Source organism: Myotis nattereri, assembly GCF_964212035.1.
Source record: "Myotis nattereri genome assembly, chromosome: 14".
NCBI lineage: Eukaryota > Metazoa > Chordata > Mammalia > Chiroptera > Vespertilionidae > Myotis > Myotis nattereri.
In genome coordinates this window covers 49,683,855-49,703,617 of record NC_138089.1, presented here as the reverse complement: position 1 = coordinate 49,703,617, position 19,763 = coordinate 49,683,855, and the positions used below count along the sequence as shown (strand labels likewise).

At 43.3% G+C, this 19,763-nt stretch overlaps 2 protein-coding genes across 5 annotated transcripts in view; one reads left to right on the top strand and one right to left on the bottom strand.

The window, feature by feature from the left end:
- The window catches only part of UBP1 (upstream binding protein 1), a 41,317-nt gene extending 30,269 nt beyond the window's left edge, over nt 1-11,048 (top strand). For both annotated transcript variants that reach the window (XM_081106207.1, XM_081106206.1), the window contains 5 exons: nt 2,161-2,251; nt 3,000-3,118; nt 5,174-5,316; nt 5,997-6,048; nt 9,139-11,048. In XM_081106207.1, the coding sequence (XP_080962333.1) occupies nt 2,161-2,251; nt 3,000-3,118; nt 5,174-5,316; nt 5,997-6,048; nt 9,139-9,176 (443 nt within the window). In that variant the 3' untranslated portion in view covers nt 9,177-11,048. The remainder of the gene's footprint in view (nt 1-2,160; nt 2,252-2,999; nt 3,119-5,173; nt 5,317-5,996; nt 6,049-9,138) is intronic.
- FBXL2 (F-box and leucine rich repeat protein 2) overlaps nt 7,935-19,763 on the bottom strand; it is a 46,422-nt gene continuing 34,593 nt past the window's right edge. The window contains exons 10-16 of one of the 3 annotated variants that reach the window (XR_013996800.1): nt 19,496-19,626; nt 17,744-17,804; nt 17,108-17,152; nt 16,502-16,558; nt 13,493-13,705; nt 12,705-12,913; nt 7,935-9,767 (exon numbers count right to left, since the gene is read on the bottom strand). Coding sequence is in view for 2 of the 3 variants with exons in the window: in XM_081106209.1 (XP_080962335.1) it covers nt 12,806-12,913; nt 13,493-13,705; nt 16,502-16,558; nt 17,108-17,152; nt 17,744-17,804; nt 19,496-19,626 (615 nt within the window). In the remaining variant the exon portion in view is untranslated. Of the gene's footprint in view, nt 9,768-11,033; nt 12,914-13,492; nt 13,706-16,501; nt 16,559-17,107; nt 17,153-17,743; nt 17,805-19,495; nt 19,627-19,763 lie in introns of those variants that run through there. The other 2 variants (XM_081106209.1, XM_081106208.1) reach the window with 2 other exon arrangements.

Below are 19,763 nucleotides of genomic sequence, written 5' to 3'. Positions count from 1 at the left end.
GAAAGTGCCCACAGTGCTGTGGTTATAAACATGCATCTTGAGCCTTTTAAGAGGACAGAACGTATGCACATACCCAGCCGAGAGGAAAGCTTGATTTCACAAAGAACATGGCTTCCTTTTGTATGGGCCATTTCCTGCTATGCTTATGATGATTAGTCATTCACATGTAGCTTTTTATTTCTCTGAAGTACTGGATGAAAGTCATGTGCTACCAGCCACATTTCTATGATTAAGCAGAAACTGGAAATTTAAAAATTTCAGTGTGTGAGAGGGAAACACATCTTGAACTCCCATAAAGAAGACAGGTGGCCCTAGCTGGTTTTGCTCAGTGGATAGAGCGTTGACCTGTGGACTGAAGGGTCCCAGGTTCAATTTCAGTCAAAGGCACATACCGGGTTTTGGCCTTGATCCCCAGGAGAGGGCATGTAGGAGGCAGCCAGTCAATGATTCTCTCCCATCATTGATTTTTCTTTCTCTCCCTTCCTCCCTGAAATCAATAAAAACATATTTAAATAAAAAAGACGACGACAGATGAGTAAAACCAGCACAAAAACTCTAACGGTTGGAGCTGAGGGAAGGCCTAGGTTATGCCTGTTAGATTAGACAGGCACATATTTCCATCTAGAGAGTACTAAGCTCTTTCTGCTCTGACCAGTGACCACGTGGCTTGGCCTCTGGCCTTTGCCCTGTGAGCTTCCCAACAATAGAATGGTGAGGAGGAGATTGAGTTCCTGCTCTGAGCCTCCTGGACATTCACATTTCGTAGAGGGCTGTGCACATGAGTATCTGTCCAGTTCTGTGGAGGGTTAAGGATGTGCACACACGGTCTCTGGTCACAACTGGGAGCCTTGTTTTCAGAGGTGTGTAGTTGGTCCCAGAGAGATGAGAGAGCCTGTCTTTGTTTAACTGACTCCATCAATGCTAGTGCTCACAAGAAGTGCTTTATTTCTTTTACAAACTTGTAAAGTTATTAGGTTCTCACATTCAAGCCCTCAAAAAAAAGAAAGATAACCCCATTATCTAGCCGCATAGGTAAGTGGATATTTGTCATGGAAGTCACGCCTTAATCCCAGAGGGCATCTCATTTCTCCCAGTAAACTACATCTTGAGTGTTAATAAAAGGGGCAAAAAAAACCCAAAGATTACGGGATGCATTCACACATAAAAAGTAGAGAGAAGAAATGAGGGACTCATGTAACCATCTCCAGCTTCAGAAATGACCAGCTTTACTGATCAGTCTTATTCTCAGCCTCTCCCTCTCCCCTTTCTGTTGTAGTTTACAGCAGATCTAGATAATGTTGTTTACACTTACCAAGTATTTGTGGGGAATCTTATGGTTTATTACTGTTTCTGTACCATGCTTCAGACCACTGTACCAATTTTTAGGTAATTTCCACACAAAGGTGGAATATTGGCGCTAGATGAAAGGTAGACCTATTTTCTACAATGTCTCCAAGTTCCATCTTATTCTAACCACTTGTTTGCATGTAACTAACATTTTTCTATATCATGTTGATTTTTTCTCTTTAATGCTCAGGAGCCCAGGTATAGGGGACAGTTAGGTTCAGGGCCTCAGGTCTGGTAGGATTAACACTAGCTGCTGGTTACAGAATGCTTGACTTGACATTGCTTGGTGCAGAAAGAGGCCTGCCTACACCTAGGTGTCCTTCCAACTCATGTTACTTTAGGCAAGTTCCCAAAACTCTGGACTTACATTTTCTTTTTTTGTAAAATAAAAGATTGGTCTGGGTGAACTCAAGGTAAATTATCTGAGGTCAGAATCATGTTTATCCACACAATAACAGTGTGTGGATACAGACAGTGTACAGTGTACAGACAGTATACAGACAGAATACAGACAGTGAAATCCTGTGTTGGAACAGACACTCCTTTCGGGCCCTGCTCGTTGTTCTGATTTATCAGCCTCTGGGCTTCTAAGCTCCTTCTTCATACAGGACATGGAAGAGCCAGCACTTTCTTTGGCTCTGAGAAACAGGTGTGTGTGTATGTGTGTTGTCTTTTGTTGTGTATATTATATACACAGGAGACCTGTGATGGTTTTGAAGGACATCTAACTGTGAAGACAGATGTCATAAAGCTGCCAATCTGCTAGTTCTTTTTCCATTTCTTTGAGAGGAATCTCTTTATGCTGTTCTCCAGGTGCCGACTTATTAAAACTGACAAAGGAAGATTTAGTACAAATTTGTGGTGCAGCCGATGGAATTCGGCTGTATAATTCACTGAAGTCAAGGTAAAATACTGTGTTTAAAAGGAATGTCTTGTGTACCTTTCCTTGTGTGGGGCCCGGGGCAGAATGGGTTCCACACTGGGTTGGCGTGTGCCTGTGTGCGCTGTCGAGCCTCGGCAGCGTCGCGCTCACAAGAAGACTGTTTTGTGTACACCTTCAGGGCAGGCCCAGATTTGATGCAGGCACTGATGAGGGCAGATAGACTGTAAGACTGGTAGAAATGCACATGGGCAGTACTGATTTCTTGAAGACGACTGGGTTTGTTGCCAAGAAAACAAACTTCTCATTTAGGTGAGCTATACAGAATCTATGGTTTTCAAGGTCATATGACTACTACTAAACAGTTATTAAAAATGTAAACTTCTGATTGTGAATTGAAATGAAAGAACCGTAAACTGCTGGCTTTTTAGATTCATATACTATCATTGCTATTTCTAGACTTGTGTGAGAATTCCATTAAAACTGAATCTTACTGATTTTAAATTGCTGACTTAATCCTGGAACTTAAATTTACCAGCATCTGACAGACCATCTCAGTGGTTTAGAGTCTGGATCATCAGATTAGACCACCTGTGATAGTTGGTGTGAGGTGTGTGTTTTTATATTTTTATTAGTAATTTATTTTGTATAATGAAATAACATTGTAAAGTTCTCATAAGGAAATAGAACTTAGATTCCTGTAGTTGTCATTTGTACGTGTGGTGAGGCAGCTTTCTCTCTTTGGCTCATGAGTGGCATCTTGTGATTGCAGGTCGGTTAGGCCCCGCTTAACCATCTATGTCTGTCAGGAGCAGCCGGGCAGCTCACTGCTGCAAGGGCAGCAGCAGGCTGCAGGCGGCGGAGCCGAGAATGGCAGTGGGACACCCTACGGTGGGTATGGAGGGTATCTCAGCTTCCTGTCCCTCTCTCTGACACTGAGGTATAACCGGGACTTTGAAGGGCCCCCGTCCCATTAGTTCTGTCGACTTGCTGTTGTGGGAGTCCCGGCAGCAGTGAGCTCCAGGGCCACGTCTTCTGGGGAGTAAGGAACTGTCGGCCTCAGTTATGTCCGCCACGTGGTGGAGCTCTATTTATATGGCCCTTCACGCCAGAAATACCTAACAAGTGACAGACTAGCTTGCTGCCTTAAAAAAAATCCTCAGGTGCAATGAGTATGATGACGTTGGCATCTTGACCAGAAAGTAGGAGGGTTTTTTCTTTTTTTCTTTTTTTTTAACCCATTTTACTGACAGGGGGAGTAAAGTTGAAATATCACCTGTGGTAAAGATGCACCCAGGTGTCAGAGCTGAGTGTGTGGACTTGTCTCAGACAAGCATCTGGCCAGCACTGTGAGCTGTGTCACTAAGTATACTCTACGTCATTGTCACCCGAGTGCTGGGAGGTGTCCTTGATTGTGTAATAGAGTGGATCGGGGCAGAGATAAAAATCCTGGCCCCTCTCCCCTCATAATACGGTCTTTGGAAGGGGGAAAAAGCATATGTGTTCTCATTTGTAAAGTGAGTATGTGGTCATCTTTCCCTTCTTCCCACATTCTGAAACAAAATAAGGGCAACACACTGAGAACTGTCCAGGGAGAAGTGTGCTATGGAATTCAGAGAGGCAGTTATTTGCCCTAGTATTGCATAGAGCTCTGAAAACTGTGTGGTTTGAATTTTAGTAAAAATCCCAAGGAAAGCATTTACTGTTATGAGCTTTCCCATTTGGTGTCATTTTGACTTCAAAAGCTGTGAATTTTAAGACTAAAGATACAAAGTCTTGGTCTTAAAGGCTAAAAGTTCTATAGGAGCTCTGCATGGGTCATCAAGCTCTTCTCCACCATTTATATATGGTCAGGATTGTAATATTCTGGAAGGTATATCCTCAGACATGGGTGTTTGTGGAGGTGTATATGGAAATACAGGCCAACTTAACCCTAGATCAGGGTCAGCAAACTTTTTGTTAAAGGCCAGGTAGGTAGTAGATATTTCAACCTCACAGACTATCGGGCCTTTTTCCCATTCAGCTCTGCATAGTAGCATCAAACACACAGTATGTAGAAGGCAGGTATAACTATGTTCTGATAACATTTCATTTTTCAAAGAACAAATAGAGGGCAGGTTTGGCCCACATAGGCTGTAGTTTGGTGACCCTGCTCTACATCATTTCTATAGTCTTCCCCTAATTATAGTTCCAAATTCTAACCTTTTCATAGTGTATGATTGGCAGAGGTTCCCCTTGTTTGGGAAAGCAAAGCTCTGGCACTGATATTCCTGATCAATGTTTGGCCTGAATCACTAGTAATTGAGCTGGCCCTACAAGAGTCAGACCCACTGCAGATGTGCTTGGTGCTGTGCCAACAGAGCTGCTGCTAGGTCACATGTTCCAGAAAGAAACACAGGATACTAGGTGGACTGCACCTGGGACCTTCTGTAGAGTAGCAGGAGGCTTCATGGTCCATACCCTTAGCTTTCCGAGTACTGTCTTTTACACTGTGTTTCAGGGGCGGGGCGGGGGGGGGGGGGCTTTTATTCCTTAGGATAAATGGATAAACTCCCATTCATAGGCTTACCGAATCAAAAACTAGGACCTTCTTAGGTTTTTGTTTGTTTTTAAACTAGATTGCTAGAAACACGTTTTTTGAAAAGAGCTTCCTTCAGGTATAATTTAGACATCACAAAAGCCTCCCATTGCAATTATATGATTCAGTGATATTTTAGTAAATGTGCAGTTTTGCAGCCATCACCACAATCTGTTCAGTTTCATTACTCCAGAAAGATCCCCGGGCCCATTTGCAGTCAACTCCTGTTTGTTTTAAGAAAAATTAAAACCGTAGATCCTTTTGTACAAAAATTATTTTAATGTTTATATGTAGTCTTATAGATCCAGGTGGAAAACAGATAAAAGATTACTGCTAAAATGCTGTTATGTGTTTTTTTTTAATTTCAGTTTATCATGCAATCTACTTGGAAGAAATGGTTGCCTCAGAAGTTGCTCGAAAACTTGCGTTGGTGTTTAATATTCCTTTCCACCAGATTAACCAGGTTTACAGACAGGGTCCCACTGGTATTCACATTCTTGTTAGTGATCAGGTAACTCGAACTGACATGCCCATTTGCTTTTCTCATTCACACTGTTAGAAAAATTCTGTGACCTCTGTTACAAGCACTCATGAAAATCCTTTTCAAAGAGTTGGGATCAAAATTTGTAAGAATATATAACCAAGAGTTTCAGGTATGCTGGCGATCTAAGGAATACACATCAAGGATTAACTGGCTCTCCTCCCTCCCCTTGTAATTTAGACACTCCCTGGGGGGGGGGGGGGGGCTGCAGGTTAGTGGGGCTTTCTCCCCTTTTATGGAGAGGGGCATTTGGATGGGTTTTCCTTTTGTCCACTATTTGATGACTAATTTACAAAGCAGTAAGTTAGAAGTATAGTTTTTTCTTCCAGTGTTCAGTGACAAGCAAGTAATAATGGAAGAGCACTCACGCAGTGACTTTTTGTCCGTTATTCCCAGACCCAGCAGGGATGCTCCCCAAGGGGTCAGATGGCTGACTGACTAGTTCCTCAGGGACCACCATGAGCAGGCACTGCTGCCAGGGCAGTGGGTATAAATGTTACCACTCACCTGCATTCACCAGCTACCATTCTGGCTGTCGAGTCCTGTGCTTGTCAGCAATATATAGATTATACTATTTTCCTCTGACTGCGAATTTTAACCAGTTACGAAGGGACAGTTGGATCTTAACTACATCTGCTTTCTCCTTCTAGATGGTTCAGAACTTTCAAGATGAGAGTTGTTTTTTATTCTCCACAGTAAAAGGTACTTTGAATGTGTGCATGTGTCTTGAAATGCTGGAGGCATGAAAAATAGTGTGTGCTTGTCATCACTCATCTTGTGTATTTTTGAAATGCTGGCTTTACTAATTTTAAGAAGAGTTTGAAAAATGAATTCAGAGAATATTTCTAAGGGTTGTAATAGAAATTAACTAGCCAATAAGGAAGAGAAGTCAATCCTGATGACGGGAGGGGGAGGATTCTCAGTTTGTTCAGCCAGCCTTTTACTGAGCACCTTTGTCAGACACCATGCTTGTGGTGCTAGACAAGTCTTGAACTTACTATAGTGGGGAAAGCAAATCAGAACTGGCCAACAGATGCACATAATTACAAATATTTTAAGTGCCACGGAGGAATGGGAAAGTGTGGGGTATTTATGGATGAGAGGAATCTGGGTAGGGGGATATGAAGCTGTTGGGCAAGTCCTCTCTGAGGTGGTATCATTAATGCTGATAACTGGAGAAGGGACTGATCGTATGAGGAGTATCCCAAAGCAGCGTGCGAGGGAAAGACCTTGGCTTCTTAGGAGGTTTAAAAGGCCATGTTGCTACCATGCAGTGTGTGAGGGGTGAGCAGAGCAAGATAGAGACAAAGTGAGAGGCAGAGTCTGGTATGCAAGACCTGGTGAGGCAGTTTAGATTTGATTTGGATGCACTGGGAAGTCAATGAAGTTTAAACAAAGGAGTGATATAGTTAGATTTTTCTTTCACTCTTGCAACTCTGTGGAGACAGATGGGAAGATAGAAAGACGAGGCAGGAGATGTCATCCAGGTGAGAGGTGATGGTATCTTACACATTTGTAGACAGGGTTCTGCTGGACTCCAGTTGAGTGGTTGTGACTCTTGGAAGAGGGACTGGGCAGATAGTGGTCCCAGTAGAGGTAGGTTTGGTTGGGGAAAAACAGTCCAGAGTTCCATTGTAGATATGTAGCGATGGCAAGTTGGCATTTGATTACATCTCTCTCAGGCCTAGGCTTGAGATGTAAGTTTGGAAGCCTTCAGCATGTCAGTGGTGACTCAAAGCTGTAGGAATCATTGAGGTCCTTTAAGGACTGAAGTTGAAAGAGAGCTGAGACCTGGCGCAAGTGTATAATTAGGAACTTAGTCTGCTTTTGCTGCATCCCATAAATTGCGGGGGTTTGGGGGGTTCAAGATAGATTTTTATCCGATTTTCTCTTTGATCCATTGGTTGTATATTAGAATGTTCTTTAGGCTTCACGTTTGTGGGGGTTTTTTCTTCAGTTTTCTTCCTATAGTTGATTTCTAGTTATATGCCATTGTGGTTGGAACAGATATTTGGTATGACTTCAGTCTTCTTGAATTTATTGAGGCTTGTTTTGTGCCCTAACATGATCTATACTGGAGAATGTTCAATGTGCACTTGGAAAAAATCTGTACTCTGCAGTTTTTAGGTGAAATGTTCTATAAATGTCTATTAAGACGATCTTACCTGATGTGACATCCAAGACCATTATTTTCTTAATTTTCTGACTGGATGCTCTCTATCCATTGATGTGAGTGGGATATTAAAATCCCTGCTATTATTGTATGACCGTGGAGGTCTCCTTTTATTCCCGTTAATAATTGCCTTATATATTTACGTGCGCTTTCCTACATTGGGTATTAGGTGTTTACTATTGTTTTACCCTCTTCTTGAGTTGACTCGTAAAATTATGTTGTTCCACATACTTATACATTCATCGGTTGCTTCTTGTATGTGCCCTGACCAGGGACTCAAACCCACAACCTTGGCCTATTGGGACCGTGCTCTAACCAACTGAGCTACCCAGCCAGGGCCTCCATTTGTTGTTTTAAAGTCTATTTTGTCAGGTGTAAAGTATTGCTTACTCCAGCTTTCTTTTCATTTCTGTTTGTGTGGAATATTTTTCCATCCCTTCACTTTCAGTCTGTCTTTCAGTTGAAAGATGGTCTCTTGGAAGTAGAATATAGACAGATGGGTTATGATGTTTAATCCATTCAGCCATCCTATGACTTTTTATTGGTATATGTATCTATTTACATTTAAAGTAATTATTGATAAGTATGTACTTATTGCCATTTTAAAAATTGTCTTTATAGTATTCTGTAAGAACGTATTTTTAAAAGTCTGACAGGTTCAAATCTAAATCTAGTCTTAGCACAGAAGCTGCACTTCAGAGAACAACATGTATGTGTCACCCTTTCTTGAAAGTCACTCTTGGAAGGGATTCGCCCAAAACAGTGCTAAAATTACGATTTCACTTTTTGCCTGGCATGTTTCATGTGCCATCAAGTTACTTGCAATGTTGAGTTTAACTGTAAACTGGTTCACTTTATCCTTTACTTTCACAAACATCTTCAGCTTGATAACCTTCTCAATTTTTTGTTCTCAGAGCAATACAGTTTTTACTCTACAAAACTCACATTATCTAAAGAAGGAAATGCACATTGAATTAATTGTGTGTTTGTGTTCTGTGAAAGTGGTAGCCATTCCCAATGTCGGGCATCACGGGATATCCCCTCCAATCTCAGTGCACTGTTCTTCAGAATTTGTGCTCATGAAAAAATTCATTTGTTCCTTGATGGATGCCTGTACTGTGTCTCCACGTTTCCTGAGAACATGAGGGCATCAGGCAAAAGTAGTGATGTGTTTTTTAAATGTTTCAGATCTACCTCTGTGGAGTTCAAAAATTATTTCTAGAAAAGGTGGCTATAAGCCCTCCGTTTACAATTTGTTGTTTTGTATAGAGCTGACTGTCCTTCCTCCAGCTCTTGCCGACAGCACTTTGCTGTGTGTCTTGATACCCCCTCCTCCAGCCCCTCACTGGCAAGTAGTATAGGTGCAGGGTGCTGTTGGGAGTATCGGCCAGACATCAAAAAGCAAATGTCTAAAAGGAAATGTGTACATGAAGCTACCTTAGGGAAGAAGAGCCGGAGCAAGTTAATCAGCTTTTTTTCTGTAAAATTACTTAAAGATTACAGATGAACTGGGGAGGAGGTTGTCAATTTCTGGGAGTTTCAATTTAATAGTCCCAATTTTCCTAAGTCTGGCTAAAAAAAAAGCTGTAATTTGTAATTTCTCTTTCCTTTTTCTGCAGTTGAAAATAGTGGTGGTATCCACATAATTTTGAAGTGATTTCTTATATAGTCTGAACTGTATTCATTACCAAATAAAGTCACGCTTAAAAGTGTGTGAAGACTGAATCCAAGAAGTCTTGGGATTGGATTTTACTGTATGAATGTTTCATATTGAAAACACAAGATGACCTTTCTAATGAGCTGTGTGAGAGGCGACTCTCCTCACTGTCACTGCCATAGCCAAGCATCCTCGTGAGAGTGAGCACGTCGGGACAGCACGCTGCTCTGGGGCCGCGGGGCAGGCTGGGCTGCCTGCCTCTCTAGCAGAGGCCAGTAGAGAAGAGTTCCTCAAAGCAGCCCTGGCTGTCTTTTTACACTGTATGTGGTTTGGAGATGAATGTAAAAACCTACTGTGGGCATTTACCTTTCTGTGCCAGTTTGGCCTGAACCTCCTGCTGACCTGGACTGGGACAGTGCTGTTGTGGAGCCAGCAGGGAGCCTGTCTGCAGAGATGCGATGTGCTGATACAGTGACTGGTGGTCAGGTAAGAGGCTTGGCACTTCTCGGAAGAAGCGTGTCTAAGGGTGTGCGTCTCACGTGATCATGCCAGATTGGGATGAGCCAAGCAGGAAGACGGGCTGGAAGCGAGCTGCATTATCAAGAGTACCTTGGTGAGAGGATCAGTGTAAATCCTAATAGGTACAAAGACTTTGTGTTTTTGCTTTGTCACAGATTTATTGACAAACTTTTGCTTCTGCTTCCATTTTTAGCATTTTATTTCTGGTTTTCATTTTCAAGCCCCATTGCCTTTTAAAAATTAAGTGGTTTTCTTTCTTTTTCCTCCATCCCTCTGTCTTCGACTGCCCTTCCCAACTCATCCCCACACCATCCTCTTAAACATTTTTAAAGCCCGACCCCAGATACTGGAAATAGGTAAGCAGGAGAAAAAGTATAGGTTCTGACATGGTGTCAAGGAGTCTTTATCAACAAGCTGAAATTATTCTTGGAACACTAGACATCATAAATCAAACACTAAATTGTATCATGTAAACTCCTTACACTTCTCAAATATTGAGCTTTGGTACAATCATGAGTAAACATTCTGGTGATTATTTAGAGGCCTTTTTATACACCACATATAGTTTTTCTATAAAAAATTTGTCTTTTTTCACAAAACCAACTTCTTGTCAGCCAGTGTACTTATCAAAGAGAACCCACTGTTTTTGCAATTTTTCCTACTCTTTAAAGCTTTTCCCAAAATTCCTCAGCAAGAATTGTTGAGGCCTGTGGTGTAGCACACCCAACTTGTTTTTAAAATTCAATTCCATTTTAATTATAGCAACTCTGTCCATTTACCCAGGTGTCTTGAATGTATTTGCTCCTTTTCTTTGGGCAGAGATAGGAATGAGTCATTTTGAATTTAAAATCTTTCCCAGAAGATGAACTACTTAAGGGAGTGGGGGGTGTCTGATACAAAGAAGCACTGTGTCTGTTTCCATCTTTGGTTTTAAAATATCTGTAACGCTTATAGGCCATAAAGCAGGAGAGCCTTCCTTTCTGTCATGTTCCCTTTGCTTATGTATGAGCACATGTTTTCTGTACCAATCACTTGGGAAAGAAGAGAGTTTCTATTAATTGTTTTAGTTTTGCTTGTCGATTTAGCATTCCTTTTTGAGTCTCAAGATTTATGGAACAATAAATGTCATTCAATGCTGTGTGCTATTCTGAATTCCTCATAGGGTTTTAGAAGTGGGGTAAAAAAGTTAAAAGCTCATCAAACTTGAAATCACACACCAAGTGGTATTGAGCATTAGTCTGTCCCAGTGAAACAAGTTAAATTATGGCACCAGCAGATTTGCTACTTTGTTTTTTTTTTAATAGTAGGATGTATACATTTCTGTATAATAAATGTTTTCTGATTGTTTTGCAAGTGTGTGTGTCATTTAAAATCCCAGTTCCTGCCAGTGTCACAGAAGAGAGAGGCTCCACATGTATGTTCTGAGGACACACCAGTCCAAATGTTATAAGAGTTGAGACCCAGGTGGTTTTCTCAAAGCTGCTGCAACTGAGAGGTAATGTTATTCTAGTAACTTTCTTTTCTTATTAGAGGTTCTCCTGTTTAATAAATGGGTCATTGAGTAAAGTAGCTGTGATAGATAATGTATAGAAGGCCCATTTACATAAAATAGAAACTGTAATTCATAATCACTGAAGCAGGTCTGTGGTATATGTTTTGTTTTATTTAAATAGCATCAGTCATTTCTCCCCTACATGATGTTGCAAATGTATATTTAAATAACTACTGTGGTATACACAATTTTTAGACCTGTGAATACCAGAGTTTATCATAAAGCAATAAAATCATCAAGTCTTGAATGCTTATTCTGGTAATCCCGTTAAATCGATTTATGGGGTTCTGTGTACATGCCCTCTCTTCCTAGAAGCAGCGTGTCCTGAATACCTCTAAAACTGCCCACCTAGAAGTACTGCTAGTAATGGGAAAAGAACACCTTGTTTGCCGTTTCACTTATGCTTCTCACAAGCTCTGGACTCCAGTCCAGGAGTGGTTGCTAGGAAGGGTGGTGGTGGGCTCCTAATTTTAATTAATAAAGATCACAAATGTGGACAGCACAGGCAGAAACTAGATCATCTTATCAGATGCTTAGATAACAATTAGGAAGGCCTTGAATTTGGAAAGTGGTTTTGCTCAGATTTACCTGCCATAGATTATAGCAATAAAACCCTGACTTAAGCATTGAAATGGTTTATTCATTTTTATATTTTGAGTCTAAAAGGTGCCAACACTTGACTGATCTGAGTTTTAAATGTATAAAACTTTTGACTAGTTCTGGTGTAACTTGATTTCTAAGATTTTAAAATAAAGTTGGAAAAAATTACACCCATTCTACATGCATCCATTCATTATTTTTAATTCATTATTTCTTAAGCCTTATTCAATTCTATTGCTTTAAGGTCCCCCAAGTTTTGTGAGATATGACATTAGCTTTTCTCCTATAATAAAACTGTGCTATAGTGTACACCAGAGCTTCTAATTTCCAATCGGGCAACTTGAACTCAGGGTTGACTGTTTTATTTGGTCCCCCAAGTTGACAGAAATAGGTGAAGACCCTGCTTCACCCAGTGTAGAGTCCTCATTTCTTTGGTGTCTCAGAAACTTAACATGCCTTCCACATACAAAACTATTAGGTATTATGAATTTGCAGTACAGTCACTTTGATAAAGGTGCGTCAAAGTGGAAAAGCCCTGCTAATCAAAATGGAATTGTTGTGAATTAAAGTAGGCCACTATCTTAAGTATCAGGTAGAAAATCAATAGCTTGGTTTTTCTGCTCCATTTGTGCTAACACTGATGGTCTGAGGAATGCTGACAAAGCTGAGGACAGAACTCTTGTCCCTAAGAAGGTAAACCCACCTTGTTAAAAAATCAGGTTTCTTGCAGGATCCTGGCTGCACTGAAGCCACTCTTGCTGTGTGTTTACTGACAAGGCTTTGATTTGATTGTATCGCAGCAGACTAAAGTCAAAACTATCGCCAAAGTTACTGCAATCCCTACAGAAGTCTTTTACCTGTAAATACCTTTCCCAATGGAGACTCAACAGATTTCGGTGACCGTGGAGAAGGTAGGGAAGACTTGGGTCTTCTCTGGAGTTGGGCCCTGCAGCTGCTGTCAGAGAATGACACAACACCTGCACAGCCGGTGGCCACTTCCTCCCACTGCTGTCGGTGGTGTGACGGGTGCAAAGTAGGCATGGACTTTGACATGAGGGAGCTGAGCCTGGAAACAGAAGAAAAAGGTGGAATAATCTTTACACTGATATTTTTGGAATTATAGGCATAGTCCTAGAAAAGCCTGTAGTTTTCCACGGGGAATTGGCTTCACTTTACCATTAGGCAAATAGTGCAAAAAGAATTTCAGGGGTAGGCTAGAGCTGCTCCTGTTTACATAATACATCCCCTAAAACAGCACCTTCCAAAGATAAAGGAAAACTAGTAATATTTCTGCTCCTGGGTAGTCACTGGCCCCCAATGGAGTTCCCACCAGCTGTAGCATCCCGGGCTGCTTTTGGCCTGTAAATGCAAAGTTAAAAACTTTGTTTTCTTGAACATGCTATGTGTCAAAAGCAAGCCACATTCTATTAGTGCTCTCGCCTGGAAATTAGCCAAGACCACATGTACCTCCTACTGGTAATGACTTCCGGCCCCTTTCCCTGTAAGGCTGGGGTCTGATTAAGGAATTCTGAAGAAGTCTCAGGAGGCATTTAGATTTCTGTGGGACAGACGTGCATGTTGATTCTTGGTGTGTTTGTTGCTTGCTTAGAAACTGCCAGGTGTACGGCTCCTGCCCCACACTTACCCGCATCCGCTTGATGCCTGCGCGGGTAACCTGCTGGCAGTCATACAGCTCCAGGCGCTCCAGGCCACGGCAGTGCTCCAGGTGCTCCAGGGCCACATCGGTGATGAGGAGGCAGTTGTCCAGTTCCAGTACTTGCAGCCTCTCATGGCCACAGGTGCTATTGCTCAGGTGCAGGATTCCATCATCTGTGATGAGCTCACAGTGGGACAGGCTCTGCAGGAGGGAGAGGACAACATGTTTCCAAGACCCTCATTCTAATGCGTATACCCTGGGAAAAGCCAGGGGAGCAACCATTTATCTACAGGGTCGAACACAAAGCAAGGGGGGCGGGGGGCCTTTGGCCGGGGGACTGCTGCAGCTGGGGAGTGGTTTCTCTCACCTTCCTGAATATAAAAGCAAGTCAGAATTGCAGGGGATGGTCTGGTTCAATCCTGAGCTCACCTCCCAGGTACAATCTACAGCTACACATGGAACAACTTCCTCTGAAAAAAGCCTAAAAGCTGGCTTAGCACCTCCTACACATTGGACCAGTGAGGGAAGGCCCGTGACAAAGCCGGTAGGAGGGGCTGGGACACAATCTCACCAGAAACGCCAGCCACTCGCAGTGCGGGACCCAGAGTCAGAGGGTGCACCAAAACCCGGAGCTTCTCCCTGGGGAGGGAAGGGTTAAAAACCCACGTTGCCCCACCCCCACTCCCTGACTTTTAAGACTTACACCTGAGTGACAGGCCCCCAAAAGAACTAGCTTTGAAAACAACAGGCTCAAAGCCACAAGGTTGCAGCAGATCTTACGGGACACGCCTGCCCAGGGTGGGACCCTGGGAAAATGAGAGGAGCACGAGGGGTAGGCATCTGATCAGACACCCATTCAGGGGAACCTTGGGGCGCTCTCTGGTGATGGAGACTAGGTGCCATCTTTGCACTCCTGCCTTTACCGGGAAGATGCCATTTTTTAAAACGGGCTTTTGCCCTTTCCTGGTGGGCACCACCGTCTCTTCATGTCTGGTGCCCCAGATATTGCAGCTGCCGCCAGGGAATACCTACATCTCTTGGCTCTGGTGGGCCCCACAGAACTGTAACCAACAGAGCATGTTCTTAAACAGCTGCCACCTCAAGGGCACAGCAAGAACCAACAGACCCAGGAGCTCAGTCTTGTCAAAGAGGCCTATCAGCTTACAGCCGCAGCCTGATGGGCAGGCTTCTAACTGAATACACAATAGACCTACAAATGTGTTCAGGGAAGTTTTAGGACACAAAAGCAATATACAAAAATATGTTGTGTTTCTATACACTAATAAATTATCAGAAAAAGAAATTAAGAAAATCCCACTTAACATCTGCATGAAAAATAAATAAAACACCTAGAAATAAATTTAACCAGAATGTTAAAGGCCTATACACTGAAAACTACTAGGCATGTATGAAAGAAATTGACACAAATTCCATGCTTGAAAATTAATATTGAAATGTTCATACTACCCAAAGCAATCTACAGATTCAATGCAATCCTATGGCATTTTTCACAAACAGAACATCCTAAAATGCACAGAACCACAAAAGACCCTAATAAGTCCAAGCAATTGACTTAAGAAGCACAAAGCTGGAGGCATGCTCCAATGTAGTTAGATTTCAGTACAGTATTGGCATAAAAACACACACCTGATAGAATGACTTATAAAAACAAGTGATTAGGATGTGGGAAAAGGGAACCCTTTTTGCATTGACGGCCATGTAAATTGGTGCAATTACTAGTGAAAACAGTAGAAGGTTCATTAAAAAAAAAAAAGTTTAACCCTTTGTGGTCCAGTTTTATTTTTGGAATTCAAACAGTCTGGTCCAAATTAATTGACGGGATTGAATGTTGAACCAGTTTGCGGTGTCTCAGCCTCGACGTTGTACCTGCTAGCGCCTGGTCTGTCGAGTCAGCCTCCACGTTGGACCGAAAAGGGTTAAATACAACTATTAGAGATGATCCAGCAATTTCACTTTTACAGTTTTCAAAGAAAAAGAAAACAGTTCAAAAAGATATATACAGCCCCATGTTCGCTGCAGCATTATTTACAACAGGCAAGAAGTGGAAACAACCCAAGTGTCCACCATCAGAAACATGGGTAAAGAAAATGTGAGACAGATGCACATACACAGTGGCATATTCAGCCATAAAAAAAAGGAAATCTTGCCATTTATGACAATATGGATGGACCCTAGAGCATTGTGCCAAGTGAAATGTCAGATGAATACCTTATGATCTCACTTATATGGAATCTGGGGAGAAAAGACATCAGACTACAAAACTATCTGTAATATGTAGGTGGGAAACAGAATGGTACAGGTAGATTCATGTACATTCATGACTGAAGGAAATCTGTTGTGTATTCCAGGACTGGGAAGACCTGTGGTCCCCGAGCAGTTGTGTAACTCTGGGCAGGTTCCTTAACGGCTTTGAGCTTCCTTTTTTTCCGCTCAGATAAAATCGTGCCCACAGTGCCTGAGTCACTCCGGGCTGCGGATGGACTGAGTGTAGGTAGCACAGTGTCCAGGGCCTTGCTCCATGAGCAGGGTTCCATCCCACTCCCCGCTCTGGTCAAACAGCTGGATGTGAGGGGTGCATGGGGTGCCACTGCTACTCCACTGCTCATTTTGGACCTTTTTAATATGTTCTAGTTCCTTTTCCATATACATGCTTATACAGAGAAGGGATTATATATCTATGTGCAGATATGAAGTGCAAATATAACTCAAGGTTGGCCTCAACCTGAGGTTATATCACGTTAACATGCTAATTCTCACTCTGCCTGACATGATGAACAGGAACTTAAATGGTAAGGGCATGGGCCCCTAAATTAGGTTCATATCCTAAAAGGAAAGCAGGAACATTAAGATACCCTGTCTCCCACATTAGCCCAACAATATAGACCTTTGAAACCAAGAATGATGCTACCTTTACGGGAAGGAAACCCAGATTCCTGCTGTGGTGAGGTGAACAGTGTCACACCCACTCAGACTCACCAGGGCTTGCAGGTTAGGACAGTGAATGGAGAGCTGGATGAGCGTGCTGTCGGTTATCTGGAGAGAGACACGCTGGGTTAGTGTGGCTTCTACACCACAACTTAACACCTGACTCTGGCTTCTGAACGTGAGCATCAAGGAGCAAAAGAGAATAAAAGACTCGGACAGGGCCCCTCTGTCATCAGCAACCCCGTCTGCCCACCGCTGGAGACTCAGCTTCTTCAGTCTCTTGGAGCCTAAGGGGGCTGGAGGTAGGGTTTGGACAAAGGGGGAGTGGGGAAGGAAGGTCCCCCAGGATTCTATGTAGTCACCTCATCCTGGACATGCAAGCTTATTTTTCTCTTTAGTTCTGTGAAAATAAGAATTTTGTTTCTTAATGTTTGGCAAAAGATGGAGCAACTTTGAACTTCTGGGCTGTGGCTGGCTGATGCCTGAGGGCAGTCCAAAGTTTACACATCCCACTGCCAGGGCCTTCAGAGTTCCCCAGCCCTGATCCTACCCTGGACAAGGAGGGTCTGAACTACAGCCCATCGGCGTGCCTAGCTATGCCTGGCTGTTGGTCAGGGACTGAGGGGCAGCCCTGCAGAGCACGGGGCGTCCACTCACCAGGACACATTCTTCCAGATCCATCTTCTCGAGGTCATGGCAATTCTGAAAGAGTCCACAGACATCTCTCACCACGCAGTTGGTGTGAGGGCAGCCCTGGGAGCTTGCCCTGTTCCCAAAGCACCCCGTCAGCCAGCATAAGCAGGTGCCCTTTGAATCACATCCACTTGGGAATGGGAATGGGGCTGCCCTGGCTGCATGTCCTCGCATCCTGGAAGGTAGTTGCCCAGCCTTCACAGATGCCAGAACAGAACAGGTCCTTTGAGGGCCTGAGGTGGGGCGCTGAGCCACAGAGTGTACCAGCAGCCCCAGGAAAGGGTTACTGGCAGCAGGCCAGAGGCCCCCACAGGGGTCTGCATTTGCAGAGGCAGCTTAGCCCAGTGAGAGGCTGCATGGTCGGGTCTGTAGAAGGAAGGCCATCTCCTCCCAGGGAGACCACATGCGAGAGGTCTAGACCTGCTACAAATCCCTCTAGACCGCCCAGCTTTCTGACCAGCTGGGGAAAGGGCACGGCACACCCTGAGGACTCTTCGACTTGGTGCCTGTTTACTTTTCCCACCCTCCAGAACCACTCCAATCACTCTGAGGGGGGAGGTGAATTAGGGTTTGGTTTGGTTTTTAAAACCTTCGCCTTACCCGAGCTAAGAGTGTAAAGCCTGCATCGGTCAAATGGGAACACCGGGCAGCCTCCAAAATCCTGGGATAAGGAGAAAAAAGCAGCGACTGGTCAGCAACAGAAACTCAGCCTCTATGGCGCACACTCGAGTTCCTTCTGCTCCTTGACACTCTTGCTTCTGGTAACAGCCCTAAGGTGGTAATGCAGATACTGTCCCCACTGGAAGGACGAGGAGAACGAAACTTAGGGAGGAACGGGACCTGCCCTGAATCCCAAAGTCCCATCCGAAATTCGGGACAGGAAGCCAGGAATCTTCCCACACAGTACAGTACACTGTTGCTGCTGCTGTTTTTAAATATTTTCCCAATATTGTTATCTTTAAACACAACTAAAATGAACTTTTACTCAACAAAATCATGATAAATACTGCATTTACTGAAATTCTCAGTTACCGTATAGGAAAACTTAAAATTTATAGCCAGTGAGAGATAGAGTTAATTCTCAATACCCATGCTTAACAGGATGGATGCATAAATAACATTTTTAAGTTAAATACTCTTATAGCAATAACTTTAACCTCCTTTCTGACCAGTTTTAATCCCAGATTCCTTTTATGCAGAAATATCAAAATTATCTAGAATCTTCCCTAATACAACAGTAAAAAAAAAATAGGCAAAAGATAAAAAAGACAACCTTTATAAGATATGTAACTGATACAAGCAAGAGAAATCAGTTCCACTAGCAAATAAAAAATAATAAAAGCAGCCCGGCCAGCGTGGCTCAGTGGTTGAGCATCAACCTATGAACCACGAGGTCACTGTTCGATTCCCGGGTGAGGCATATGCCCAAGCTGCGGGCTCAATCCCCAGTGTGGGGCACAAAGGAGGCGGCTGATCAAGGATTCTCTCTCATCATTGTTGTTTCTCTCCCTCGCCTTTCCTCTCTGAAACCAATAAATTATATTTAAAATAATAATTAAACAAGCATCTTTTTCCTGCCTACTGGATAGGGAGGGGCTAAGATTGCTGGTTTTGAAGGCAAACTCCACAAGTTCAAATTCGAGTTTACTTCTTACTCATCATGTGATCCAGGACAAATTATGTGGTTTTCTTTGAGTCTCAGTTTCTCCTCTGCAAGACATGTGACATAGCAGTACCTACCTCCTAGAGATGTGGTGAGGATTAAAGGAGATAATGCCTAACGCAGAGCATTAATAAATGAGATAATGCCTAATGTAGAGTTCAACGGATATTAGCTATGATTAGTATTTTGTTGCCATTATTAAAGACTTAATATTCACTGTATTATGTGGCAAATCAAAAAATAAATCATTTTTTGTTAAAACAAAACTTTTCTTCTGGCTAAGAGATGATAAATAGGGAGATTGGGATTCCCTTGCCCCTCCCCGCTCCTGTCCATTTAGCAGCTGGTTTAGAGGAGAAACTAAACTGGTGACATTTGGAAGCAAGGCTGTCATCCTGCTCATGATCAGATCGCTCTGATACCAATAACAGGATGAGGCAAATCAGGTGGGCCTGTGCGGTCTGTCAAGACATTAAGGTTCCTATTCCCTGGTGGTGGACACTGCCCCTACATTCCAAAATGAACTGGGTGCCACACTGTCCCGCCCTGACCCATCCAACAACAACGTAACCACTGCCCCCTCCGCCAGCACCTGTTCCACCAGATGGCAAGCCTTTCCCCTCCAATGGAAACCCTCCTGGTCAGCCCACCACAGTCTGAGCTGCAAAGCGGAAGGCATGCACACTCACTGAAGTCTCGGGCAGTTCAACGCCAGGGCTGTGAGAGAGGTGTCCGTGAGGTTGCTGCAGCCAGACAGGCAGAGGGCCTGCAGCCGGGGGCAGCCCCTGCAGATCTGTACCACGCCTTCGTCCGTAATGCGCTGGGAACCCAAAACAGGAAGGCAGGTCAGAAGGCACAGGAAACTGAAATGTGGATCTACTGATGGTCCACTGGTCTAGGTTGCCAGTTACCAGCACTGCAACCTCGTAATTTAAACAAAATAAAGTGATGTACTCG